Source organism: Hemicordylus capensis, chromosome 10 (genome assembly GCF_027244095.1).
Source record: "Hemicordylus capensis ecotype Gifberg chromosome 10, rHemCap1.1.pri, whole genome shotgun sequence".
NCBI lineage: Eukaryota > Metazoa > Chordata > Lepidosauria > Squamata > Cordylidae > Hemicordylus > Hemicordylus capensis.
This window is the reverse complement of record NC_069666.1, coordinates 1,918,499-1,946,292: the sequence shown is the minus strand read 5'-3', so window position 1 is coordinate 1,946,292 and position 27,794 is coordinate 1,918,499. Positions and strand designations below refer to the sequence as shown.

The 27,794-nt window shown below is 52.4% G+C and overlaps 2 protein-coding genes across 4 annotated transcripts in view; one reads left to right on the top strand and one right to left on the bottom strand.

The window, feature by feature from the left end:
- Nucleotides 1–27,794, top strand: part of SMAD3 (SMAD family member 3) — a 76,738-nt gene that overhangs the window by 7,344 nt on the left and 41,600 nt on the right. Inside the window, exon 1 of one of the 3 annotated variants that reach the window (XM_053273223.1) lies at nucleotides 10,302–11,053. The exons of 1 other annotated variant lie outside the window; for it this stretch is intronic. In XM_053273223.1, the coding sequence (XP_053129198.1) occupies nucleotides 10,848–11,053 (206 nt within the window). In that variant the 5' untranslated portion in view covers nucleotides 10,302–10,847. Of the gene's footprint in view, nucleotides 1–10,301; nucleotides 11,054–11,494; nucleotides 11,694–27,794 lie in introns of those variants that run through there. One more of the 3 variants, XM_053273224.1, reaches the window with a different exon arrangement.
- The window catches only part of AAGAB (alpha and gamma adaptin binding protein), an 83,894-nt gene continuing 59,939 nt past the window's right edge, over nucleotides 3,840–27,794 (bottom strand). The window contains exon 11 of the mRNA XM_053273227.1: nucleotides 3,840–4,160. The gene's annotated coding sequence lies outside the window, so the exon portion shown is untranslated. The remainder of the gene's footprint in view (nucleotides 4,161–27,794) is intronic.

Sequence of the window (27,794 nt, the reverse complement as noted above, 5' to 3'; positions counted from 1 at the left end):
AGCTAACAAAAATAAAGCCCAGAGTATCATTTCAAAACAACACCTTGCTTTTGTTTGAATGCCTTGAATCTCCCAGACTTCCTGTGCAATGGAAAAGGGACACCCTCTTCCCTGTCTTGACTTGTTCTCGGTTGGAGGATCCTTTCTGCAGCCACAAACCTGGATTCACCTCTGATGGCCAGGAAGCCAAAAGAGGACTTGAGAACAAGTATCGGAGTGCCTCCAATGACGGCGAGGAGGCCGTGGAGTTCCCTCGGCATGACGGCTCTAACAAAGGCATGGACCTGGCGTGGGACCTGAATAGAAAGAAGCAAGCAACAGGGCAGCCCTTTCATGAGGGGAGGCGAGCCAGCCCCCTCAGGCAGCAGGTTCTAGGGCACCTTTGCCCCCCATTGCCACCACCAGAGAGCTCGTCTGGACTGCTCCGACCCTTGTCAGCCTTGGAAGGAGTGCCTCTCCTCACGTTCCTTACACATCTTGCAAGAAGCATGGAGAGAGAAGTGGAGGCCGCTGGCAAGCTTCTTTCCTCTCCATGCCCTTCCCAAGCTTCCAAGGTTCTTTCTGACATTGGCCTAACCCTAACCCCAAGGGCATGCATGGGGCAGCATCTTCTTGTGACGTGCCTCGGGCAATGCCGAAGAGAGCTGGTCTTGGGGTAGGAAGCATGGCTTGTCCCCTTAGCTAAGCTGGGCCCGCCCTGATTGCATATGAAAGGGAGACTTGAAGTGTGAGCACTGTTAGAGATTCCCCCACTCAGGGGATGGAGCTGCTCTGGGAAGAACATCTAGGTCCCAAGTCCCTTCCCTGGCAGCATCTCCAAGATAGGGCTGAGAGGGATCCCTGCCTGCAACCTTGGGAGAAGCCGCTGCCAGTCTGGGTCGACAATACTGAGCGAGATGGACCAAGGGTCTGACTCAGTATGTGGCAGCTTCCTATGTTCCTAATTGGGCCACCACTGCCAAGAAACCTCATTAAATACTCCCCCTCCTGCCTGTTGAACAGAACAGAAACAATTCGCAGAGAGGCTGTTCAAGGGGCAATTACTCATCCCTCGGCTGGGATCAATGGAGATCATGCAAGAGGCTTAACCTGCAAAGAGGAAATGTTGGATGTGAAGGTAAGGGTATCTTGACCTAGGGAGAAGAAGATGAGCCTCGCTGGATCAGGCCCAAGGCCTCTCTAGTCCAGCACCGTGTTTCCCACCACACTGACCCACCAGATGCCTCTGGGGAGCCCACGATCAGGAGATGAAATCATGCTCCCTGCAACTGGTTGCTTCCCCTGCAACTGGGGTTCAGAGGCATCCTGCCACTGAACATGGAGGTGGCCTATAGCCGTCAGGACTAGTAGCCACTGATAGCCTTGTCGTCCATGGATTTGTCTAAGCCCCGCTTCAAGCCATCCAAGTTGGTGGCCATCACCACATCCCATGGCAGAGAATTCCATAGATTAATTATATGTGATGTGAGATAGACTTAAATTTCCTAGCAGTCATTTTCATGGGATAACTCCTGGCTGGTTCTTCTCTCTCTTTCCACTCTCTCCACACCATGCATAATTTTATAAACCACTATCAAGTCTCCCCTTAGTTGCCTTTTTTTCTCCCACGCCTCTAAAACAGGAGTAGTAATTCATTGCCTTTGACCAAGTCTTTATGCACCTCTGCTGGAGTTTTTGTTGCAGTCCCCTGATCTGCAATTTGTACTTCCCAATGCAGGTCACCCCACTGCCCAGTGTATGGTTCCTGAGATGCAGCAGAGAATCCTTTCTGCTCTCTGAGCCTCCTTTGCACAGGTGTTTCTGACTGGTGAACTTTGAGGACCAGTGAAAATAAAATAGATCCCTCAAGCCTGAAGCTTAGCTACCCTCTGCACAAAAGACTGTTCAACAATTCTGTTCTCCCAGCACTGTCACGAGGACTTTCAGTTCTATTAAACGGTGTTCCATTTTTGCAGGGTGGAAATCTACAGAAAACACTCCGGTTCACCCAGCAGGATGAAAAAACAGAAAAAGATGAAAAAAATCCAGGCCGGTTTTTTAAAGTTAACCTGTCAAATCAATCAACGTTGCAAAAATAATGATGATGATGATATGAGACTTCGGCAGTAGGGTTTGGCTTAATCATCTTTCCATTCCAACGGCACCGTTCCAGTTCTGCATGAGTAAGTCAACAGACTGCTCGGTAATGAGCATTATCTCTCTCCTCTGCCGCCAGCACTGTCCTCAAGAAAGGAAGCCTCCCAGGGTGGACAAGTGGCTGCTCTTACAGGACGGGCAGCGAAGGATTGAAATCCAAATCCTGGGCATGGCATGGAGGTTTTCGCCTGCCAAGGAGGCAGAGGCCCTCTCTAGGGTGGAGAACTCTGCGCTGGAAAGTGTGTGTACACTCAGGTAGGGTTGCCAACAGTCCCTTATAAACAGGGACGTCCCTTATTTCAGCCAAAAATTGTCTGTCCCTTATGGGATGACATTTATCCCTTATTTTGAGTGAATGGGAAGGACCTTGAGCCCAGATCGAACCAGTTATTTCCACAGCTCATGAAAGGAAAGTGATGATCATGATCACTATTCAAAGAAAAATATAATCCAAAGAAGTCGTCTCTTTCAATAGGGCAGATGAGGTTATCACCAGTGGCGGAGGGAGGCCAGTGGCAGCCTGGGTTCAGCCCACCGCCACGGCCCCCTAGCCCCGCTCCCTGAATCTGATGTCAGGCACTGGGGGGCGAAGGTTAGCCACGCCCCCTGCATCTGGCATCAAGTGCAGGGAGTGTGGTTTAGCTCGCAAATGGGGCCGCTTTTAAAGGCAGGGAGAGCCGCTCCGACCGCGCTGAGAGCCTGGTGCTGGCTGTTTCCCCCTGCAAACGGGGCCGCACGTCCCTGTTTGTGAGCTAAATCACAGCCCCTGCGTCTGGCACCGGACACAGGGGGTGCAGCTAGGGTGCAAGGCATGGCCCCTGAGGGGCAGCGGCCTGGGTTCTTTGAACCTGTTCGCACAATGGTGGCTCTGCCCCTGGCGATCACTCAGCACGTGCTGCTGATTCACCTGCAACCACACCCACCACCACTACTTCAAGTTCTCCCTTTGTGCCTGTAAAGGAGCCAGCTGCTGCTGGTGGACACATTTCCACTCCTTGCCCTTCTCCCTCTCTGCCAAGGGTACTCTGTGGCTTCGGTGGCCAGCTGTGTTGCCTTTACTCTTTCTAGCATCTTGCACTCAGCTCTCCGGGGCCCCTGTGGCCACCAAGAGACCCATCCATTTTGCAAACTGTGGAAGAAATCGGCCCGGAAAGGCAGGCTGCTGGTGCACTGGAGAGAAAGGGATTCGCACCGGGGCGGATGAAATCACAGGGCCAACAGAACAAGGCCTTCCACCCACTGTTCCTGCCAAGTGCTCCAGTTTTTTTTTCTCTTTCTAGCGTTTTAATTATGTAGCTAGCAACAAAGAAAGCACAACAAACATTTAAAAATGCAACAGGGAAACATCTCTGATGTTATCCCATCAAGTACTGGGAGGGCTGAATATGTGAGGAGAGCCACACACCGCAGACGTCTTCCAATAACTCAGCTCTCTCTTGCTTACAACTCACTGGAACGGCCCAGTGCATAAAAACTAGATTGGTTTAAACAAACAAACCAGCATACCAAGCACACCTTAGCTGAGTGACTGTCTCAGTTACTTCCTAGTTATTCTGGGGCTTCTTGGACTGTATGCAGGCCCTGAGATCGTACAGGCCCAACCACTCACACAGGCTTCTGCCGCAAAACTGAAACCCTTTCCCTTGTTCTCTCACACAGCCTTTCTCATCCTGAGGCCTTCTTGATGTCTTTCTAATAATGGAAACAGCAGCATGCAATTTTAGACATAGACATATTTTTAAAGATCATCTACAAAGATTAGACATTGTGAGAGGAGGAAATACCTTTCTGTCATGCTGTGCTTGCCTACCTAGGGAAGAGACAGATCTCCGTGGATGCATTTACACCATGGATATAGACTGATCTAAGTTATCTCACCAAACGATGATTCCTGGGATTCTTTGGAATAGCCATAGCAGTTAAATTGGAATCAGTCTGATTTGTAATTTGACTGTGTGGCTTGGCTCTTCATTTCTGCTGGATTGCATCACTTCTTGCCAGAGGGGATTTGCTCCTATGGGTATCTAGATTGAAGAAAAGGACCCCTGCATCAATTATAAGTGGTAATCAATAGGGATATTTAGTAACGATTTGAAGTACTGGTGCTTTACTTGAAGCACTAACAGTTTGTGTTTGAGGCCCGGATATCTGGATAGCCTCCTTCTTAAAGAACCCATCTGTACACTGAGGCAGACAGAAGGGGGCTTGTTCTGCGTTCCTCTCTTTAATGAGGTGCAGGGGGGATGCGAACTTCTTGAAAGCAGTTCCTGTACTTTGGAACTCATTGCCCAGGGAAGTTTGGTCAGCTGCTTCTTGGAAAACGTTCACAGAGGAGAGCTGGTCTTGCAGTAGTGAGCATGAATTCTTTCCTTTGCTAAGCAGGGCTTGCCTTGGTTTGCATTTGGATAAGAGACTACATATGAGTACTGTAAAGGGACTACACCCTAAGGGGATGGGGCCATAGCCTAGTGGTAGGTCCTAGGTTCAGTCCCTGGCAGCATCTCCAAGTAGGACTGGGAGAGACTCCAGCCTGAAACTTTGGAGAGCCGCTGCCAGTCAGTGTAGACAATACTGAGCTAGGCGAACCAATGGTCTGACTCAGTATAAGGCAGCTTCCTATGTTCCAAACAAATACAAAACTGCAATTTGAGCACACATTTCATAGTACTGCTGATTCAATCACCGGACTCAGACACAATTCAGTCCCTTCACTTCTGGTTTCCTCAGACGCACATCCAAATTCGGGAAACCAGAGTTGAAAGCGAGAAGAGACCCGTGGTTTCCCTCCCCGAACCCCACTTTGAACCTTCGGAGGAGTTTGGGCACCTCCAACTCCGTTCTGTGGCACCAGCATTACGTCTGAACACTGGCTCCTCTCTCACTTGGGCCCCATTGGCTGTGTGGGCTGTCCTTCTGTCAAGGAGGAAGCCTGCCCAGCAAGATCTCCCGCCCCTCTGCAGTCTTGCTGGCTGCAGAGAGGCCCCTCTCCCCAACCTCCAAACGCGGATGGGACCATGTTGGGAGCGGGGCGTGGAACCGTGGGTCCATTGGACCCATGGCCCCACATTACGTCTGAAGGCGGCCCATATTTAATTTCACTGCTGTGAGGTTTGAATGCTGTGTCACTGCTTCGTCCTAATCTGATCGCACAGGTATGGCTTTATTAGATGCTGTGAGCACCCAAAATCATGCGTGGACGTTATTTTAGCAAACTGATTTAATAGGTTAACCACACAGGACTGTTTGTGCCACTAGCGAAACCAAGGAGCACAAGTCCACAGAGGAAGGCGCTCCTCTGACAAGGCTCTTAGTGAGAATTCAATATTTTTGGCCGGAGACCGTCCTCTGCCTCCAAAATAGGAGAATTCCCACTTTTGTGCTGTAGATACTTATTAAGGCTTCACTAAGCCCTCTCCCTTCTCCTCCAGTAAAATACAAATACAAATATGTTCCTGGAGGAGGACTATCCTTTTATCAGCATCCAGCAGACAGGGAACAAAGAGTCATTACAGACCAAATTCAAGAAAACAGGGCCTCATTCATAAAAATTAAATATATATATATATATTTACTCGTTAAAGGCTTTGGGGTGGATTTAAAAAAAACACAACCCTTTGCTTGGAGATGGAATGCCCAGTTTGAAAAGGAAAATGAAGATTTAAACAGATGTGTTCTTCTGCAGAGGTGGTGAAGCAGACAAACACTGAAATTATACGGAAGGACCAGACAGTGATGTTTGAGGTTGGCTTGGGGGCTGGCGGAGTATCCCCACCCGTCTGAGCCCACCCTCCCCTCTCGTTCTGAGCCTGGGCTGCCTCTCATGACATCCTCCTGCCAACCCACAACTCACAACTTTCCCCACCTCCACAGAGGAACCTTGGAGCGAGCGGCTCCCTCCCTGGGTCAGACGGAAGGGTCACCTGCCTAAACTTCCATTCCCCCAAACACAACTCCTGTCCCTTTTTCGCACCGCCCAGGGTGGAAAATATCACCATTGTAAATAGGAACAGAGGAAGCTGCCTTGCACAGAGTCAGACCACTGGTCCATCTAGCTCAGTAATGCCTACACGGACTGGTAGCGGCTTCTCCCAGGGCTCAGGCAGGAGTCTCTCCCAGCCCCAGAGGAACTCCTGGGTAATTTGGGAGCCTGGACCGAGAGGACTTTGGAGGGGGCTCCTACCCTGCAAATTAAGCATCATCATGTTCGGCCGGGCGACCATACCATCTGGGACAGACTGAAGAGGACTTGGCGGGGGCCCCAGGGGCTGTGGAGACCCTGGACTTTGGCCCCGAAATCCAGGGGGAAGAGCGCCTCTGCCCAGCCCGACCTGGAGAGGCTGCCGGGAATTGAACCGCAGGGGCCTCCTGCATGCAAGGCAGATCCACTGCCACTGAGCTACAGCCCTCTCCCCAGTTTGGCTTCTTAAAGGCTTTCCCCACTTTTCTCCCTGAGCAAGACCTGGTTAGTTCCTTCCTATGTAGCACTGGACACGGGGATAGGGTGGCAGAGCTTTTGCTTGGCCTGCAGAAGACCCCAGGTTCCATCCCTGGCTGGCAGCATCTCCAAATAGGGCAGGGAAAGACACCCGCCTGGAGAACAACTGCGGCCAGTCAGTGTAGACAATACTGAGCTAGGTGGACCAATGGTCTGACTCAGTAGAAGGCAGCTCCTTATATTCCTTGTATCTAAACTGCCAGTCAGTGTAGACAATGTTGACTTGAAGAGTCTGACTCAGTATAAGGAACATAGGAAGCTGCCATATACTGAGTCAGACCATTGGTCCATCTCACCCAGTCTTGTCTACCCAGACTGGCAGCGGCTTCTCCAAGGTTGCAGGCAGGAGTGTCTCTCAGCCCTGTCTTGGAGATGCTGCCAGGGAGGGAACTTGGAGCCTAGATGCTCTTCCCAGAGCGGCTCCATCTCCTCCTGAGGGGGAATATCTTCTTCCAGTGCTCACACTTCTAGTCTCTTATCCATATGCGACCAGGGTGGGCCCTGCTTAGCTAAGGGGACAAGTCCTGCATGCAGCCACCAGACCAGCTCTCCTCACCAAGACAGCTCGGTTTGCTGCTCATATGGCTTCCCCTGCCTTTTGATGCCCAGCATGAGCCGTAGGAGTGCCCTGGCTCTGCTCTTGCATTTGAGCTGACGTGAGGCAATTGTGGCCTTATCTCTTAGCCCAGCTACACATGATGTCGCAATCACCAGGTGCTGAGTGCAGGCCTCAGTGAGAACAGAAGGAGTTCATGCATTGTGAATGCAACTGAATGCATTGTGTGGACCTGGCCATAGAAACCAGTGTTGTCATTTTGTAAACACTTGCTCTTAATCCTGATCTGCTGGAGATCAGCAGAGAGCGGAGAGGTCAGCTGATCCCTCTTTCTTAAAAACCCTTTGAAACATTGATGTAAAATACAGATATTATGGTGTATATCTGTACATGAGGGACATGGGAACACAGTGAGCTGCCTTCTACTGAGTCAGACTATTGGTCCATCTAGCTCAGTATCGTCTCGACACTGACTGGCAGCGTCTCTCCGAGGTTTCAGGCAGGAGTCTCTCCTAGCCCTGCCTGCCGGAGATGCTGCCAGGGAGTGAACCTGGGACCTTCTGCATGCAAGCATGAAGATATTCTTCCACTGGGGGAAGAATAGGTAAAAGGTAACGTGTGCCCTCAAGTCGTTGTCGACTCCTGGTGCCCACAGAGCTGCCCTGTGGTTGTCTTTGGTAGAATACAGGAGGGGTTGACCATTGCCTCCTCCCGCGCAGTGTGAGATGATGCCTTTCAGCATCTTCCTATATTGCTGCTGCCCGATATGGTACCAGCAGGGATCTGAAACGGCAACCTACTCCTTGTTAGTTAAGCATTTCTCCGCTGCGCCATTTAAGGTGAATGGACCCATCCCCTAAGGGGAATATCTTGCACCACTCACATTTAGTCTCCCATCCAGATGCAACCAAGGCCAGCCCTGCTTAGCAAAGGGGGTCAATTCATGCATGCTACCACGAGACCAGCTCTCCTCCCTTCATACTGTACAAATTAATTGATTTGAGGTCATTGTTTATAGAGCAAGTTTTGGACCCCCTTTTCTACATTAAGGATGCAATGCTATGCACACTTACCTGAGAGTAAGCTCCACTGAATACAGTGGAGCTTACTTCTGAGTAAACCGCCACAGGCTTGTACTGCAAGAGGCTTTGCAAAATTAGCTAGACACATAAAAACATTGACTAGGATGTCGAGGTTTTGTTATGACAAGACTGTGCGGCCCATGAAAATATTATGTTTTATTTTAAGTGCTTTTCCAATACATAAACCATAGTGAACGGTGCCTTTTCATCCCTCTCTCTAGACCACAGACATTGACGCCTATTAATATTTAACAGAAAATAAAACCTCTGGGTGAAAGCCCGGCTTCCAGAAACGTATTATGGAGGTGCTGTGAAGACATTCTCTTAATTTTTCTTTTTTAAGCATATTATTTGGTTTACATAACCTGGAGGTAGTTTGTCAGGCCCCAGACTTCTCTTAAGCCAGAGAAAGGATCCAGACCGTGTAAAATTAGGACAGGCCTGACCTTTTCCTTTCGGCTGTCTTTTTCCATGAGGAGAACATCCCAAGCTCTTTGCTGCTTGGATGGGTAGGGTTACAGGGGTAGCCCTGAAGTCAACACCCTCGGTGGCAGGAACGTTGTGTGTGAGTTCTGGAGTTTCGCAAGGTGGGGACCCTTCTGGCCTGGCCAAAACGAAGGAATGAAAAGCAGAACACCCCCCCTCCCCCGGTTGAGTCCAGGATGGGGAAGAGAGCTGGTCTTGCTGTGGCAAGCATGAATTGTCCCCTTTGCTAAGCAGAGTCTGCCCTGGTTTGCATTTGGATGGGTGACTACGACCCATGTGAGCACTGTAAGATATTCCCCCTTAGGGGATGGGGCTGCAGTTCAGTAGTAGGGCATCTAGGTCCTAGGTCCAGCCCCCAGCATCTCCATTTAGGGCTGAGAGGGAGACCCCTGCCTGAAACCTTGGAGAGCTGCTGCCAGCCTGGGTAGACAATACAGACCTAGATGGAGCAAGGTCCTGAGTCAGTAGAAGGCAGCTTCCTGTGTTCCTAAGGGGATGGGGCTGTAGGTCTGTAGGCCTGCAGAAGGTCTGGGATTCACTCCCTGGCAGCAAATCCAGGCAGGGCTGCGAACCATAGGGAACAGTCAGTGCCTTTTCAAGATGCTCTTCCCCTGGGCTATGGGCCCACCCGCTAAGGGGAATATCTCACATTTAGCATCTAGGTCCCAGGTGTCAGCTCCTGCCTGCAACCTGGGAGGAGCTGCTGCCGCCAGTCTGTGTAGACAATACTGAGCGAGATGGACCCAGGGCCTGCCTCAGTCTATGGCACCTTCCTATGTCCTAAGAGGGTCTCCCAGCCCTCTCTCTTGCGGTGTGAACAGGGCCTGGCAGAGCCCTTTGGCCTTTTTGGCATCTTGGACACTTTCTCCCATGCTGGGACGTAGGCAAAGGGCACTCTGATAAGCCACACTTCCACAGTGTGAACAGCAAGAGGGGCCTGGGCAAAGCCCTCTCATCATCATCATCATCATCATTATTATTATTATTAGGCGGCCATGCTTGCTGCCCCAGGAAAGTGAAATAATGGCCCCGCTCCAAGGGCAGATTTCTTCTTCATCATCATCTTTGTTTTTTAGCTGTCCCATAACAAATTGTTCTCTGGGTGGCTCCCAACAGATGGACTATGTCTGCAAAGCAAAAAAGGCTTTTGCGTTGCAGATGTAAAGTGTTTGCTATACACACCACGATAGATAAATATGAATATAACTAAGAGGAGGGAGAAACTTCTCCACTTGCTCATTCCCTGCTGCTTAGAGGCACAGAAGCGAGGCTGGGGGAGAGAAAAGATGTCCCATCGGGGACTTCAACTTTGGAGCCCCGGAGTGGTCGGAGACTACACCCCCCCCCCGCCATGTGGCTGGGGAGTTGCAGCCAACCGCATCTGGGGGCCCGAAGTTGAGGCGTCCGCAGCAGCAGCCGCCGCCGCCGGTGAGCGTGGTTGCCACCGCTTTCCGCGGGCTCTGCTCCTGTGCTTTGATGGCAGCAGCCCAAGAGGCCGCCGCTGCAGGCCAGAAGGCAGCACAACTGGCCTGGCGCTTGCTTTGCTTCTCGGGGTGTGTTGTTGGGTTTCGCCCCGGACTCGGCTGCGGCTGCTGTTGCAGTTAAGGGCAGCGGAGCAGCAGCAGCAGCAGGCAGGGAGCGGCCCGCAGCGTGGAGGCGGTGCCCTCCCGCCCCCCTCGGAGGGGGCGCCTCTGCGCATTTGCATGCGACTCAGACGGGCGGGCAGGACTCGGAGAGCGCACTTTTGCGCACACACAAGCGCGCACCGAGCCGGAGGAGGCGGAGGAGGAGGCGGAGCCCAGGGAGGCGGGCCCGCTCGCTCGCAGAACTCCGGGCAAAGTTTGGAGCCGCCGCCGCCGCCGCCGCCGCTTTGTCCCCGGGCCGAGCCGGGCAGCCGCCGCCACCGCCGCCGCAGCAGACCTCGCGCCTCGCCGCCCTTGGCCGCGGGTGGGAAGGAGGAGGCGGCCGGCCGGCGCGGGAGTGCCGAGGCGTCGGAGCCCGCAGCGGCAGCAGGCGGCGCGGCCAAGGCGGAGGAGGCGCGCCCGCTGCGCCCGGGCCGGGAGGGCTGCCGCCGCCGCCGCCGCCGCCGGCCATGTCGTCCATCCTGCCCTTCACGCCGCCCATCGTCAAGCGGCTGCTGGGCTGGAAGAAGGGCGAGCAGAACGGGCAGGAGGAGAAGTGGTGCGAGAAGGCGGTCAAGAGCCTGGTCAAGAAGCTCAAGAAGAGCGGGCAGCTGGACGAGCTGGAGAAGGCCATCACCAGCCAGAGCGCCGCCACCAAGTGCATCACCATCCCCAGGTAGGCGCCGGCCGCTCGGAAGAGCCGCCCCTCCGTCTCCGCCGCAGGAGAAGCCGGGCTGGCTGGGCTCTCCTCTGCCCCGCCGCCGCCGCCGCCGCCGGCGCGCGCCCCTCGCTGGACCCTCGCGACTCGGTCCCGGCGGGGCTCGGCTCTGTGAGCCCCGCGCGCAGGGCGGGAGGAGGGCTCGTTCTGCCCCCGCCTCGGGGGATTCGCGCAGCTCCGAGCGTGGCGGGCTCTGGGGCGGCTCTGCGGCTTGGGATGCTCCCCGCCGTCTTGCGCGCGTCTAGACGAGGCACCGTCCTGCGGCACCCCAGACATCTCTCTGCCCGGCAGCATTCTTGACACGTGTCTCGGGTCAGCCTGGCGAGGAGGGTCTGCTGGTGTGTGTTTCGCACGGATAGATGAGGGGGCTGGGCGGCTGGGCGGGGGTCTCCTCCAACAATATACACATTGGCGCGCGCACAGTTCTCACTTAACCGGACTTCTTCTCTGCATCATGGTATGTTTGACATTCACGCCATCTCGCCGGAAACGCCATATATCGTGGTTCACGATCTGGCATAAAACAATTGTGAAAGCTCTGTCGAGTTCACCGCTTCCGTGGCCTTTCTCGAGGCCATACTCACGACAGTCCTGTGAGGTAGGTCACTCTCCGTTCCGTTTTAACATCTTGGGGGGCCGAGAGCGAATGTGTTGACCACTGGCCTTTCAGAAGATTTCGCGATGACCCTGCTGGCTGCCAGAGCTGCGTTGGTATCTGTGTGCCCAGATCTTTGTTGTGGAAGAGGAAGGCTTCAGAAACTCACGGAAGTAATGAGGGTATTTGTGTGTGTGTGTGTGTGTGTGTGTGGGCAGAGGTTTTACAGCTTGATCATAAGCAGACTTATTGGAAGCAAGTTTCAACTCTTTATTTCCCAGTAGGTGTAGGCAGATAGAAACACCACCCAGGTGACACCCCCCCCCCCCCAATTGGACAAATGCCACCAACCTGATGCCAGACTGCTGCAGCTCTTCGGTCAGGTTTCTGACCTGAGAACCTGGTGATTCTGTTGACCTCCGAGGCAGGGCACCTCTGGGCATCATCAGACCCTGGAGACAAGGCGGTTCTGGAGACTGCCGGTGCTTCCTTCCCAGAGGCATCTGGCTGGAAACAGAATGTTGGACGAGATGCATTGCTGGTCTGCTTCAGCGGGGCAGCCTTCGCCCACCGCCAGACAAAACCGGCTCAGCCCACATGCAAGGTCTCTTCAAGCTGGCCTGCCTAGCGCTGGTGCCAGCAAGAAGCCCATGTGGCTGGGGAGCTGTCTCTGGATATTCCGGGGTGCATGCATCCAGAGCTTGGTGAACTTCTCCACATATGGGGAAAGAAACAACAACTTTGCTTCTTGCTTCCGTCCGCTCTGAAGCCTTGTGCTTCTCCCCTTTGGCACACACACAAAAAGCCTGCTGAAACAATGGAGCTGTCTCTTTGCAGCCCCCCCCCCGCCCCCCAGGCCTGAGTGGCGGTCTAGTAGGGCTGCCGGCCGAGCACAGCAGGGGCACGGAGAGAGTTGCGTGGCTGAGGCCGAGTGTGATGGCGGGCATGCGGGCCATTCATCCCTGGAAGCGTCAAACTGCGATGATTGTTCCAGAAGTGTCGGTGAGGGGTGGGAGTCGCACACTCTTGTGTTTTGCTGACCTGGGAAGACTGAGCCGTGTGTGCTGGCCGGGTCTGTCTGTCCTTTGGAGGTGTAAGGCAAGGCTGCTCTGCTGTTTGGGACTCTCTTTAAAAGAAGGCGAAAGTTCACGCCAGACAGTCCGGCAGGCTGCGAAAGAGAGAGGGCTCTCCTCTGTTTGTGTTTGTCCTTGCCTCTTGCTTTCCTAACGCTCCCGAATGTGTGCCTTGGCTGTCAGGATGATTTAGTATGGAGCGGCTGGCGCACACAAAGGGGCATCTGTTGCACTGGCCGGCTGGGATGCGTGCTTCGGAGAGGAGCCCGAATCTTGCTCTGCAAAAGACACACACTTGGGATGCATCCCTCCTTGGGGTTAGGGGTGTGTGCGGGAGCTTCAGAGAGCACCTTTCAACCCCCAAGGTGCCACATAGTGATGGGGCAGAAGGTCAATGGCAGCCTTGCATTCTGGAGACCCCCCGGTTCCATAGAAGGCGACTTCCCATGTTTGTTTTTCATGAGAGATCTCGGTCTGGCTGCTTCACTTTCTTGGTGCTTTCCCCCATCGCTCTGCTTTTACCCCTTTCTTTGCTTGTATTTTTCAAAAGCCCCAATGATGGCTTTTATTCTCGTTCCACCCACTTGGGGCTGGCCTGCGACCCAGTTCCGAGTCCGAGGAACATAGGAAGCTGCCTATGCTGTGGAGCTTGGAACCTCCTGCATGATCCTCTGCCCAGAGCGGCCCCATCCCGTAAGGGGAAGATCTTCCAGTGCTCACACATGTCTTCTCCCATTCAGATGCACACCAGGGCAGACCCTGCTTAGCAAGGGGCACAATTCATGTATGCTACCACAAGACCTTAAGACTACCCTTAAGTGGCACAGCAGGGAAATGCTTGACTAACAAGCAGAAGGTTGCCGGTTTGAATCCTTGCTGGCACTCTATTGGGCAGCAGCCATCTAGGAAGATGCTGAAAGGCATCATCATCTCATACTACGTGGGAGGAGGCAATGGTCAACCCCTCCTGTATTCTACCAAAGACAACCACAGGGCAGCTCTGTGGGCACCAGGAGTCGACAACGACTCGACGGCACACTTGACCTTACCACCAGACCAGCTCTGGCTCACCCTTCTTGCCTGCTTTCCCCACATACTTTTCTAAGGGGGAGCTTGCTAGATGATGGAAAGAGCTTTACACTCTCGCCAGAGTTCCTTCCAACAATGGGCATCTTTTCCTTTTGCTTCTTTTCACCCCCAGTGGAATGGCCTTGTGTAGGTTCAGTGTCGGGGCATGACCTCGGATGTCCTCTGGCTATGACACCTTTCCTGCCTTGCTTGCTCCTTAGCTGGGAGGCAGCTGGGCGAATTCCCTCAGAAATGCAGCTAGCAGTGGGCAGAGCGGGCTGTGAATCCATGTGCCCCATGATGGGTATACAAACCGGAGACCTGCCGTCTGAGGCCCCAGAGGCTGCGCTGTGTGAGACTGCAACCCCTCAGCACAGGGGTTCCCGGATGTTGCTGGACCCTGGCTCTCATCAGCCCCAGTGGCTTGGGCTGACTTACTGAAAAATAACTCCACTCTGGGAATTGCCAGGAGCCGTCTCTTGCTTCCTTCGGAGTTGGATCTGCCGAGTCATGCTATGGACGCTTGTGGTTAGATAAAGTAGGATCCTGCAGAATGGTGCGCGGGTCATGCAGACTGGGATGAAATGCTTTCAGTCTGCATCGCCTTGCAAGTTATTCGGAGTTGCAGCGATCTGTAAACAGGCAGAACACCGGCAAATATTTTTCAGTAGTTCCTGAAGATTCTGTGCTAGAGACCCTAGGCTTGAATGTGTTCCTTTTTAATGCAGCAAGACCCTGCAATATGGCCAACCTGAGGCCCTCTGGCTGTGGCTGGCCTATAGCTCCCACTGCCCCCAGCCACAATTGTGGGAGTCGTAGTCCACCCCGCCTGGAGGGCCTCAAGCCCCCCAAGGCTGCATTCCACAAATTTTATGCAGAATCGATCATGCGTATTCCTCTTGGCTGTGGAATGCCGGGTGTCGGGTCAGAAGCTGGCACAATGTACACATTAAGGAAATGTGCAAGGCTGCACCGAGGGAGGGGGCAGTCACCCTCTCCCCCCACTTGTGGGCTTCCCAAGATGCACCTGGTTGGCCGCTGCGTGGGGCACGATCCGAATATGACACATATTTATATACTGCTTTTCAACAGGAGCTCCCAACGCAGTTCACATAGATATAAATTAAATAAAGATGGCTCCCTGTCCCCAAAGGGCTCACAATCTAAAAAAGAAAGATAAGATAGACTCCAGCAACAGCCACTGGGGGGATGCTGTGCTGGGGATGGATGGGGCCTTGGCTGGATCCAGCAGGGCTTTTCTTACTGTATTTACCCAAAGAGAAGAGGACTCTGAATTAAGACAATCCCCTTAGAGAACAGAAATCAAATACAGGTTATACCTACATTTACCTAAAAGGAAGAGGCCTCTGAATTTAAAATAGCCTTTGATGTTTGAGTCTAACATCAAAGAATTTGGAAGGAACCTAGTCTTGGATTCAGGTAAATATGGTATTTCTTACATAAGAGAATTCTGGGGTGGGGTAAGCGTCATCTCTCCTCCCCCACCATTTCCCGGCCACAAGCCATGGCCTTCAGCTGTGCATTGCAGCTGCCTACCAGGGAAACTTGTACCCAAGAGAAATTTTGCTCTTCTGGCTTCTGTATTTTTGGCAACTGCTCTTCACTTCTAGGCTGAGGTCTCCTCTTGTGTGCCACGCTGGAATCGAGTGCTTGGGGCAGGTGTGCTTCATTGCAGAGGATGCCTGGAGATGGGTGCTGAGAGAAATGCGTTTCATACCCGGGAAGCCACCTCTCTCTCATCGAGACGGCTCTCGAGGCCGCGACTACACTTGTGAGACCTTCAGCTGAAGGTGGTTTTTGTCTCGCACCCTCTGAGCCATCTCTTGCCAGATTAGGCTGCTTATCTCTTCTCGTGCTATGACTTTGCTGACCACACACTGCACAAGAAAGGCTGGCTGACGATTCATCTGAGGATGGAGGTGCCCTTGTGGTTGTATGGAAGAGCAGCCTCTGGGCTGTATCTCCCCTTCATCTGCCTACAGTAGCCTGCGGCTGCATTGACTTGTGGCACCTGAAAGACCAACACGTTGGTTGTAGCCCAGGCTTTTGTGAATGCCAGTTGGTGGCATCCAATGGCCTGTAGCCCATGCTGCTGTCTGCAATGATAAATCTAACTCTCTTAAGGTGCCCCGGGACTCTTGGCAGGTTGGCTCTAACCATCACCGTCTACTGTGGCCTTCTCTGGATGTCGCCTTGATGTGTATGACTGACAGCAAGGGTTATCTACCTGGCCTACAGAGTCAATATTGGTTGACACTGGTCTCTCTGTCTTTGTGACACTGTCCCTATCTGTCCTACTTATGAGCTTTTTCTTCTATTTTGAGTTGCAGCAGTTTTTTTATCCTTGATTTTGGGGGGCGGGGTGGCTCGATGTTGGGGACCCTGGTTTGCATGTAGAAGGTACCAGGCTCAATAACTGGCAGGATCTCTAGGTAGGACTGGGAAAGACCCCTGTCTGAAACCTGGGAGAGCTGCTGTCGGTCAGTGTAGACCAGGCCTGCTCAACTTTGGGCCCCCAGCTGTTTTTGGACTACAGCTCCCATAATCCCCAGCCACAGTGGCCAATAGCCAGGGATTATGGGAATTGTAGGCTGGCATCCGCAGGAAGGCCGAAGTTGAGCAGCTCTGGTGTAGACCAGGGACTCTCAACATTGGGTGCCCAGCTGTTATTGGACTTCAACTCCCATAATCCCCAACCCCTGTGGCCTTTGGTTGGGGATTATGGGAGTTGAAGTCCAATAACATCTGGGGACCCAACTTGGTGTAGACAATACTGGTGTAGACAATACTGAGCTAGATGAACCAAAGTTCTGACTTGGTATAAGCCAGTTTCCTATACGTCTGTTTTCAGTTTGATGGTGAATGGACAAGCTGAAATCAACACGCTGTTCTTAGTGTGACTTCCCAGGAATAGCAGCTCTTCTCCTCACATGGTTTGCCACGGTCTCATTGTATTTTAATCAGACTGAAGTCTGAAAAAAAGATATTTGTGTGTTTGGCTATATCCATAATGACTCAATGTAAGCCTGAAACCAAAATAACTACAGCAGCAGTAAAACAGTCTTGGTAACTGACCTTTTAAAAATAATAAAATACACAATATATTGAGCCATTCCATAACATGGTTACAATGAGATGGGAGTAAACCCAGACGCATGATGGCCTCAACAGTTATTTTGGTGGGGCAGTTGTATGGCACAATTTTTTTAAATTGAATGGATGGGGCTCTGAGGAATTTACTTACTTTTTGTCCTGGTGACACTGGAAATGTATTCATTGGGTTGTTGGACCATGGGCGGCTTCTCACAACCTCTGGCAAGTGGCTAGGCAGTAAGCCAGGAACATGTAGGTAAAATATCGGGAACCAGGAGTGCAGGTGTGACATGTGAAGCTGTCCAAGTCCACGTCCTGTGCTGTGTTTCTGACATACTGCCGTCTTCTGCCACCAGGAACTGAAGTTGCCTTAACCAAGTGGGAAAATACTGGCAACACAGCACAGGGAGAGGATATTTTACCTCTGTTCCTGACCTACTGCCTTGCCACTTGCTGTAAGAAGCTGGGCATAGTGTTAGAAGGAATGCTAGTCCCCAAAGAGGGATTGTTGCCAGTTTAAAGATGGTGCCCGCCCCGGTTCTGTGCACAGAACATAGACATTCCTCCAAGATTGCTTAACCTTTTCATGCGTACATAAAGAGTAGTTTTTGACTTTTGCAGGGAGTGTGGGTCCCTGTGCCAGGACTGAACTAGATAAAGGTTCAGGTATTCTTTGGTTTGCTCCATTGTGTTGGAGCAGAGTGTCTCACATGTGGGTCTCCTGATGATGTTGTTGGGCTACAACTCCCAACATGGCTGGGGACAATGGATCCAAGTTTGAGAAACCCTGCCTTGGAGGAACCTCGAACTTTCTATTTTTTTATTTTATTTTATTTTATTTTATTTTATTTATTTATTATATTTATGCCCCGCCCCTCCAGTGCAATACTGATCTAGTATCAGGGAGATAGGAACATAGGAAGCTGCCCAAATGAGTCAGACCCTTGGTCCATCTAGATCAGTCTTGTCTACAGTGACTGGCAGCAGCTTCTCCAAGGCTGCAGGTGGGAGTGTCAGCTCTGTCTTGGAGTTGCTGCCAGGGAGGGAACTCGGAGCCTTCTGCATGCAAGCAGGCAGGGGCTCTTCCCAGAGCAGCCCCATCCCCTCAGGGGAAGATCTTAGTGATTACACAGGTAGTCTCCCATTCCAATGCAAACCAGGGCAGACCCTGCTCAGCAAAGGGGACAATTCAGACTCGCTACCACCACAAGACCAGCTCTCCGATGATGTACACCTCGTTCCTCTTCATCTTGCAGCATTTCCCTGCTGACTTTGTGCACAAAATCTGCAGTAGCTGTGGTCTCTTGTTTTGCAGGACTTCTGAATTGTCCAAATAAACATTTTCTCCTGGCCTGCTTTGAAGTGCTGGATTAAAAGGAGGGAAAATTCTCTCCCGTTCAGGGCAGCTTGTGTTGATTGGCAACGAAGGGGGCAGACGAGTAACCGCCGTCGCCGTGGCCCAGACATCCCATTTCGGCAAGCCTCGTCTCCCTGAACTGGGGCAAATGCTTGTTTTTAACTGGGCTTTTGCTGGCGTGAAGTTGGAAAGTTGAACTCTTGTCTCTTGGTGCGCAGCCGACGGGCCTCGGTTACCTCTGAACGCCTGGAAAACGTCCCAGTCGGGGAATGGCAAGCGGAGGTCTCCCAGGTGGGCAGAGTGTGGTCCCAGTTGCGTGCGTTGCCCCTCTGGGGATGGCGCTGTGACCCTCTTCTGGCCCAGGAGGCTTCCTTGCAGTGGCCGCCTGGTGCCCAAGCAAAGCGGGAGGTGTGGTCGAGGATGCTGCTGCCATTCTTCCCAGTCCAGGCACCTTGTGGTGGAAAGAAGGGGCAGCAAGAAGGCAGGAAGTTACGAAGCATCCACAGCTTTGTGGATCTCTCTTGCCTTTCCTTTTCCTTGGCAAAACCCTGTTGCAGGCTTGTGAGGTATAACTAAATACAGTCATTCCTCGCCAACCACGGTTTTCCCAATTGCGGTTTTGAGTATCCGCGACTGGGAAATTGTGACAGGTCTCACAATGGTCAACAATGGTCAACCCCTCCTGTATTCTACCAAAGACAACCACGGGGCCAGGAGTTGGACACTGACTCGACGGCACAACTTTACCTTTAGGAGGAAAAGCTGCCCTACCCCGCTGCTGCTTTGCAGACGATCACTCTTCCTACCTCTGGACTTGACATTTGCAAGCACCTGACTGGAAATCGGGAGTGCGCCTGCCTCTCCCACCCTGCCAGTGATGACGAGAACCAACCTCCTGTCTTGGTCATTCTTCCCAAACCCTTGTCAGTTGGGTCAGTAGTCTTCCCAAATGGCAGGGTGGCGGCAGATAAGGACTTGTTGAAGGCTAGCTAGAAAACGTATGCTTGAAAACAGGATATGGAAACCCTTCCCTGCCCCTCGCCACCCCCATCCTGGATATAGTGTTCTGTACAAACACATCCCGACTTTGTGCACTGTTGCAATAAATGGTTCTCTAAAGCTCACTTCAAAAGAGGGTATGGCAGAGGGTGGCATTCAAGGGAGGGGGAGGGTCTAGTTTGTGTAGAACAAGCAAATTCTGCAAAAGCAGAAGGTGCAGTGCTATGACTTCTAATTCTTATCATTTGTTTTAACTCTTGGTTTTTGGGGTGTGTGTGTGTGTGTGTGTTTTCTTACTGCAAGCTGCCTCAAGTAGCAGCATGTTGGAGGGGCAGGGTAGAAATGTGTTAAATGAATATGCCTGAAATCTTCTCATTCTCATCTGGAGGGGGTGTTGGATTTACCTCTGAAGCTTGGGGCCCCGAGTTCAAATCCCAGTGTGGCTGCAGGCTTTCACTAGGGCCTTTGGCCTGGATTTTTCATCTATAAAACAGGAATAGCAACTCACCCTCAGAGGACAGTGGGGCTCTTTGTAAGGAAGAATATGAGAGAGAGGGAACCTGTAAACCATTGGCCAAGTCCAAAGTGCTATAAAAACATTGCATTAAAACAATATTAAAAGGAAACGAGATGAGCCCATCTTGTGGCTGGATCAAAGATCGGGAGACTTCCCTCCTCCTCTTTACAAACCCGCCTTCATACTGAGGGTTCAGTTTCCAGAATTGGCCTCTTAAAAGTCTTCCGATGGTCATAAGTCAGCTGACTCCTGGGTCTTAGTTGAAAACATCCTTTCCAAGGACGGCCTGAGCCACCTCTCGGCACGCCTTGGCATTCCGCAGATGTTTCGTGGTAAACCTTAACCAGGCTCCACAACTGTGCCCGCATTCATCTCTGTTCGCTTGTGTTTGTGCGCCCCGTCGCATGGCGTGTTTTGATGGATGGCTTATGCATCTTCCGGCTGTGGTCCACTGCAGACCTCTGGCTGCTTAATTGCGGCGAAAGCCTGCGCTCCCTGATGTTTCCTGCTTTGTTGATTTATCTTGTTTTTATATCCGGCTCTTCATCGTTAGGTGGGTAGGTTAGATAAAGAGGAGCTGGCTTGGCATCGCCCACTCAGCTGAATGGCTTGGGGTGATTTGTGGCCGGTCTTCTTGGCCTCGACACCAGGCGTTCTCAGACTTTGGTCCCCAGATGTTGTAGGACTGCAACGACCGTCAGTCCCAGACACAGAGGCGATTCTCACTTTCTGGTGAGCACGAGAACCACCGGGCATGCAGGCGAGCCCGGGATCCTCAAAGCGGGTAACCCGTTTACGGAGCCCTCCCCAGAGACGAAGTTAGTGGAGCAAGCGCTCCGCTAACCCCGTCTGTTTGCTCATGTGTTGCCGCAGTGCAGCTCTGTGCCGCAGCAACATATGAAAGACCCCCGCCGGGAGGCTGAAACCAGCTTCCGGACCCTGGGGGTCTCTCCGGAATGCGGGGCATCCTGTAACTTCCGGGGGCCACGTGGCCCCCAATCCCTCCAGCCCCCTCCAGCTCCATGACGGAGCCAGCAGTCGTGTGGGCGGCCGATCTGGCCACCCAGGGCTTCCTGCCTGATCGTCTGTGGGGAGAGTGGGCTAAGCCCGCTCTCCCCACAGACCTTATTTTGGCAAGTCTCTCTGGTCGTGAGACTTGCCTCAGTATTCCATTGTGTCCGAGGATGATGGGCATTGTACATAGGCATGTAGGAAGCTGCCATATACTGAGTCAGACCATTGGTCTGTCTAGCTCAGTACTGTCTACACAGACTGGCAGCAGCTTCGCCAGGGTTTCAGGTAGGAATCTCTCTCAGCCCTATCTTGGAGAAGCCAGGGAGGGAACTTGGAACCTTCTGCTCTTCCCAGAGCAGCTCCAGCCCCTAAGGGGAATCTCTTACAGTGCTCACATGTGGTCTCCCATTCACGTGCAACCAGCATGGACCCTGCTTATCTAGGGGGACAAGCCATGCTTGCTACCACAAGTCCAGCTCTCCTCTCTTGTAGTCCTGCAATGTCTGGACCAAAGTCTGAGAGCCCCTGTTCTGCTTCCGTGGTTTTCCATCAGTTTCCTACAGAACCTTGGGTTTTGTTGACAATTTCTCAAGAGATCTCTCAGGGAAGGTTCCTTGAAGGATCTCAGGTTTGAGAACCTCACAATGGCCGGGAATGAGGAGAGTTGTAATTCAGCAGTGTCTAGGGATCCAGGTTTGAGTCCCTACCAGTGTTTTATCTAATTATTTTCATCTGTGTGCAGAATGAGTTTTGTTTTGGGCACCAGTATCAAGGCAGTGTGTGCGTACGTGCATTCAGAGTGGGACCTTCCTGATTCAGCCTGAGCTGAAATTAATTGAGCAGATATAAAATAAACTTATGAGCGCATAGTGAACACTAGTCCCTACGTGCTTGGTTTTCCACCAGAAGACTTTTGAGTTTCCTTGGGAGCTTCTCCAGGGATTTCCAAGGAGAACAGTGGTCATGGCAGACAAGCGTCCTTTGAAATCCATCCTGCCCACTGCTACTGGACAGGGGTGTATTCGGATCTGCATCTGAATGGTTGCAGGTTGCGGATTCAGAAATGCACACTCTACACCTGGCCAGCGGACTTGCACCAAGGCAACCGGTTCATGCTCCTGTTGATATAGATGAGGAACACCAAGGCTGATGAAGATGTGATTAGCACGGGGCTAGCAGTGGCGGAGAATACAGTGGTGTGTGTGTGTGTTCTGCAAAAATGTCAGCTCTTTGTGTGGGTGCTCTCAAGCATCAAGTCCAGCCTCCCAGCTGGAGAACACTGAGAAATAGCTTGCCCATGGGTCAGGCCAGGAAGTGTGTGGAGGATTGTGGCCCTCTCCTTGAATAGAGGAAGCGGCTTCCTGCTGAGTCCGACCATTGGCTCCTCTCGCTCATTATTATCTGCTCTGACTGGTAGAGGCGCTCCAGGGTTTCAGGCAGAAGAGTCTCTCCCAGCCCTGCCTGAAGATGCTGCCAGGGATTGAACCGGAGGCCTCCTGCAGGCAAAGCCGGGGCTCTTCTGCTGAGCTAAGGCCCGTCTTGTTGCTGTTATCAAGCAGTCGGAAAACCTGGCTGATCTGTGGCAGATTGCCTGGTGAGCCCCCATTGGACCCCAGCCTGCCTTTTGGGGTGCCGTCTCCTTTCCCACAGGGCACGGGCGAATCCTGCAGGCCTGGCTGCTTCTCGGCAGGAACCGAGCACATGCCGTCCGGAAGCACATTTCTGACTTGTCTACTAGGACATCGATGGCACCCACCCACCCCCCACAGAGTGTGGGTTCCTGTGCAGAAGTGTCCTGGGAGGAAGGGGAAAGAGCCTGGCCCTTGCGGTTGGGTCCTTGCTGCTGCTCCTTCTGCCTCGGCTAGCAAGCCGTGGTTCATGCTTGTCCCATGCAGTGAATTTTTCTCTCCAGAGCGGCACAGCTGTTGCGCATGTGGAACACGATGTGAAGCCAAGAAGGAAGGAACTCCTTCTCCCTCCCTTCCCCCTAAACCCTTAATGAATTTTCTGGGCAAAAGGTATCCCATTTCCAGTAAGTGCCTGCCTGCTTGCTTGAATTCCTCACTCTTTTTAAAAGTGTGTGTGTGTGTGTGTGTGGAGTCCGTCTCTCTCCCCCTCTCCCCACGTGCTCTGCTCTTCAGGAGTGCCAGTCTTGCAAAAGCCAAATTGCTTTGCCAAGACCTCGGGAGCTGTAGCTTGCAAAGAGAGCCCTGTGAGCGCTTGCTTTCCAGGCCCTGGCGTTAAAAGTCCCGGCTGTGAGATAGAGTGACTGTGAAACAGGAATCCCAAGAGAAGCCCAGAATGCTGTGACTTCTTAAGCCAGGGGACTGGGTGTGTGGGGACCGAGGGTACTTTTCAGCACGCTAATTATTACACGAAAATTATTTATTAAAGAAAGGGAGGGGCAGAGGGTTGGAGTTGTGTGTGGTGGGAGAAGAGGGGAGAGAAGGAAGAGGGATGGTGTTCCTGGGCCGGTGGGGGCATGCGTGGAGTAGGACCGGGGAGACCCGGGTTCAAATCCCCATTCAGCCATGGTACTTGCTGGGTGACTCTGGGCCAATCACTTCTCTCTCAGCCTAACCTACTTCACAGGGTTGTTGTGAGGAGAAACTTAAGTCTATAGCACACCGCTCTGGGCTCCTTGGAGGAAGAGCGGGATATAAATGTGAAATAATTTTTTTAAAAAAATCTGATCTCACACAGGCAACTGCACTGATCTGCTGCTGCTTGTCAGCAGGAAAGGCCAAGTGCTTTTCATGGCAGCAGCTGCAGCAGAGTATTCTGTTCTGTGGGTCAGCGAAAAGGTCCCTGCGGGCCAAATCCAGCCCCCAGGCCTTATGTTGTGCAGGCCTGTCTTAAACAAAACACAAGTGTTAGGAACATAGGAAGCTGCCATATACTGAGTGAGACCATTGGTCCATCTAGCTCAGGATTGTCTGCACAGACTGGCAGCGGCTTCTCCAAGGTTGCAGGCAGGAGTCTCTCTCAGCCCTGTCTTGGAGAAGCCGCCAGGGAGGGAACTGGGAACCTAGATGCTCTTCTCAGAGTGGCTCCATCATCCCCTAAGGGGAATCTCTTACAGTGCTCACATGTGGTCTCCCATTCAAATGCAACCAAGGCAGACCCTGCTTAGCTAGGGGGACAAGTCATGCTTGCTACCCCAAGACCAGCTCTCCTGGTCAAAGGTGTTGATCTATGTGAGAAGCAGCTTTATGTTTACTCATACACATGCACACACACACACACCCCTTTTCTTTTATGCTCTCTGTCCCCTTCATTTACTCTTCTGTATTTAGGTTGGCTTGTAGGGGCTGATGCCGGGGTGGGAGCTCAGTTGCAGCAGAGTTAAGAAGTTCCAGCTTTGCCACTGGGTGGGGTGCGGAGAACGAATATCCCAGCCAAGAGTCCAGTGAATTAGGGCTGTGCACAAAAGTCATATGAGAGCCGGAGTTGGAGAGTTGCGCTTCTCCCTCCCTGCGGGGGCGGAGTGTGGCTTCCTCCTCTTTCACAATGCAGATGACCAGGGGGGAGAGAGAAGAGGCATGCGTGGTTGCCCTCCTTATCGAGCGCGTTCTCCATTTAGCAGCGGCTTGCTTTCCCTCTGCTCCCTTGGGACTTTTACACCCACACCAAGCCTTCGGCCAGGGTTTCCTAACCCAGGACACAGAATGGAAGCTGCCGGGAGCTGAGTCAGACCTTTGCTCCACCTAGCTCAGGACAGGCTTGTCTGCACTGACTGGCAGCAGCTCTCCACGGCTGCAGGTAGGAGCTGATCCCAGCCCGACCTGGAGATGCTGCCAGGGACAGAGCCCGGGACTTTCCGCATGCAAGCAGGCAGACGCTCTCCCACTGAGCTGTGGCCCCATCCTCTGAGGGGGATATCTTTCAGTGCTCTCCCATTCCAAATGCAAACCAAGGCAGACCCTGCTTAGCAAAGGGGGCCATGTGTGCTGCTCGCGGCCACAAGACCCATTGCATCTCCACACATTCTCCTTCTCTCTGTGTCTCCATGCTGGAGAACTCCTGTCTGAACCGGCTCTCTGTTGCAAGACCAAAGGGCCACTGGGGTGTGTGCTTTCTCCCTGCCCCCCCCCATCCTAGGCGGATGAAATTACCAGCCGCTGCCGGGTCCAAGGTGTGGCTCAGTGCTGACAAAACTCCTTGCCTCCAGGCTTGCTTTTGTTCACCCAGCCGTCCTTTGGCAAACCTTCTCGGAGCCAAGTCTTCGGAAACGCCCAGCTGCTTTAAAGGGCCCTCGGGCACTTGCTTCTTGTGGAGTGATGCACTTCTTAATATCTCGGAGAACTTCCCATCACTGATGCGGGAAGCTTTGCAAGGGCTGAGTCACCTTTTGCTGAGTCATGGCATGGCTCCCTGATGGACCGGAACCCTTCTGAGCTCAATGGGAGTGAAGATGCTGCAGAAGGCCGGTCACATCGGCCAAGGACCTTGCCATCTTGGACTGTGCCTTACATGACATAAGAACAGCCCTGCTGGATCAGGCCCTGCAAGGAGGCCTGTCTAGTCCAGCATCCTGTTTCCCACAGTGGCCCACCAGATGCCTCCAAGAAGCCCACAGGCAGGAGCTGAGGGTGTGCCCTCTTTCCTGCTGTTGCTCCCCTGCAACTGGGATTTGGAGGCATCTTGCCTCTGAGGCTGGAGGTGGCCTATAGCCTTCAAGACTAGTAGCCATTGATAGACTTGTCCTTTCATCTAAGCCCCTTTTAAAGCCATCCAAGGTAGGGGCCATGACCACATCCTGTGGCAGAGAACTCCATAGGTTAATTCTGTGCTGTGAGGAAGAAGTACCTCCTTTTTGTCGTCCTGAATTTCCTGACCTTGTTGGGCGCTGGCCTAAAGCCCCTGGTGCTCCTTTGCTGCCTCTTTGAGAGGAGTGCTTTTTATTCTTTATCGCTTGGCTTAAAAGCAGTGGTATATATGTCTCTGTGGAATATTGCACTGATGGACAAATTAATTCAACAACTTTGAATTTCATATAAGGACTGCCTTGCTGCATAATTGGTACTTTGTTGTTTGTGAAACCAATTTGGGGTGTGTGTATGTGTGTGTGTTGCCTCTTCTTTTAAAACACACAAACCTGATTTTTAGTCTACTTCCCAGTAGGCTTATGAGACCACCTAGCTGTCCGTGTGCCCGTCCCCCGCCCCAATTTGGCAATGCCTGGACCAATAAGAACCAAATCGGGTACAGTTGTAGGGACTCCTCAGCGGCGTAGTTTGTGATGTCATCGACCCCAATTCAAGATGGTGGATGCATAAACTTTTGAGGCACAAGTGAACTAACTTGTGGACTGTCTAACCAATTTGAACCAAATTTAGTCCAGTTTTAGGGACAGTGAAAGGAAAGTAGGCAGATTAGTTCTGACTAGCACCACTTGTTTCAAATTAAAGGCTTAACAGCCTTTTGGTTCTGAAAGTCTAGCATGCCGTCTTAAACTGCCCTGAGCCTTCTGGATAGGGCTGGATTACAAATCTAACGAAACATACTCTGCAGGTTGCTGTAAACCTCCGTTTGTGCAAAGATGGAAGGAGAGCCGGTGCTGTGGGGGTGCTGGCCTTGGATTGGGATAGTTCAAGTTCAGCTCCCTGTTAAGGCAGGACTTTGAGTCAGTTGCCGTCAGGGTGCAGGGGAAAGGCACCCCATGTATGCTCTCCTGGGCTCCATGGGGTGGAGAGCTGGTCTTGCGATAGCAAACACAAATTGTCCCCTTTGCTAAGCAGGGTCTGCTCTGGTTTGCATTTGGATGGGCAGCCATGTGTGAGCTCTGTAAGAAATACTCCTTTTAGGGGATGGGGCAATAGCTCGATGGTGGAGCATCTGCTTTGCATGCAGAAGGTCCCTCATCCACTCCCTGGCAGCACCTCCAGGTTGGGCTGGGTGAGACTCCTGCCTGAAAACCCTGGAGAACCACTGCCAGTCAGTATAGACAGAACGGAGCTAGATGGACCCATGGTCTGACTCGGTAGAAGGCAGCTTCCTGTGTTCTTTGGATGGAGGTCAGGATAGACATGTGATAGCCAGGTAATCCTCAATGTGATTCCTGGGCAGACTTAAGGAAGCTTTTGCCAAAGCTGGGTCCTCTTCACGGTCGCTCCTTGGCCTTCTAACCATCATTACTGCTGTCCTGGGACTTGTGTGTATCTAGGCTACTTGTGACCTGAGACCACGGGGTTTTGGGCTCATGGAAAGAGGAGGCTGGCTGAGTTTCCTTTGCCTACTCATGAACTCGCCACCGTGCCTAATCAGGATTTTTGCCACTGTAGCCAGTTGGACGCAATTTCTGCCTCCCTTGAAAAGAAGTAGAAGTTATTTCCACTTCTGGTACAAATCTGCGGAGGAGGAAGGGAGTTGCTTCAAGCATGCCTTTCCTAGGTGAAGCTAGATCGGCGTCTGCTAGATTTCATCTCTTCCAAGCAATGCTTAATATCCCTGCCTGGAGGATCACAAACATGCCGCAGCAAGCTTTGTGTACTGTATAATCATGTCAGTAGCTCTGGAGCTTTTTTGGCAGAGACATTTGCATTGCGCTTATACAATGCGCCCCATAATAACCTAAAGGAAGAGACTGATTTGAAATATGCTCTACAGGTGCTTAACCAAGCAAACACCTTTTTAAAAAGGTGTCGCCAAGAGGCTAATGCAGCCGGGCCACCTCTGTGCTCTGGTTCCAGGCTGGCGGGAAGAGTCGGTTAATGGTATCTCCCACCCGTCACCGGAACTGGGAGAGTCCAGTCTGCCTGTGAAGTTTATCGCCCGCTGCTGGTGCTGGCTGTGTGTAGAGCAGGCCTTCTTCAGGTTAACCAACTGAGCCTTCTGCAGAGTTGATCCTGGGTTTGTGTGTGAGGCAGGGAGTATAAACGGCCCTAACAGGGAGTCAGTGAGGCGAGTCTCACGATGGGTGAGACTCGCCCAGAGCGGGTTAGCCCACTCTCTCCCCTGCA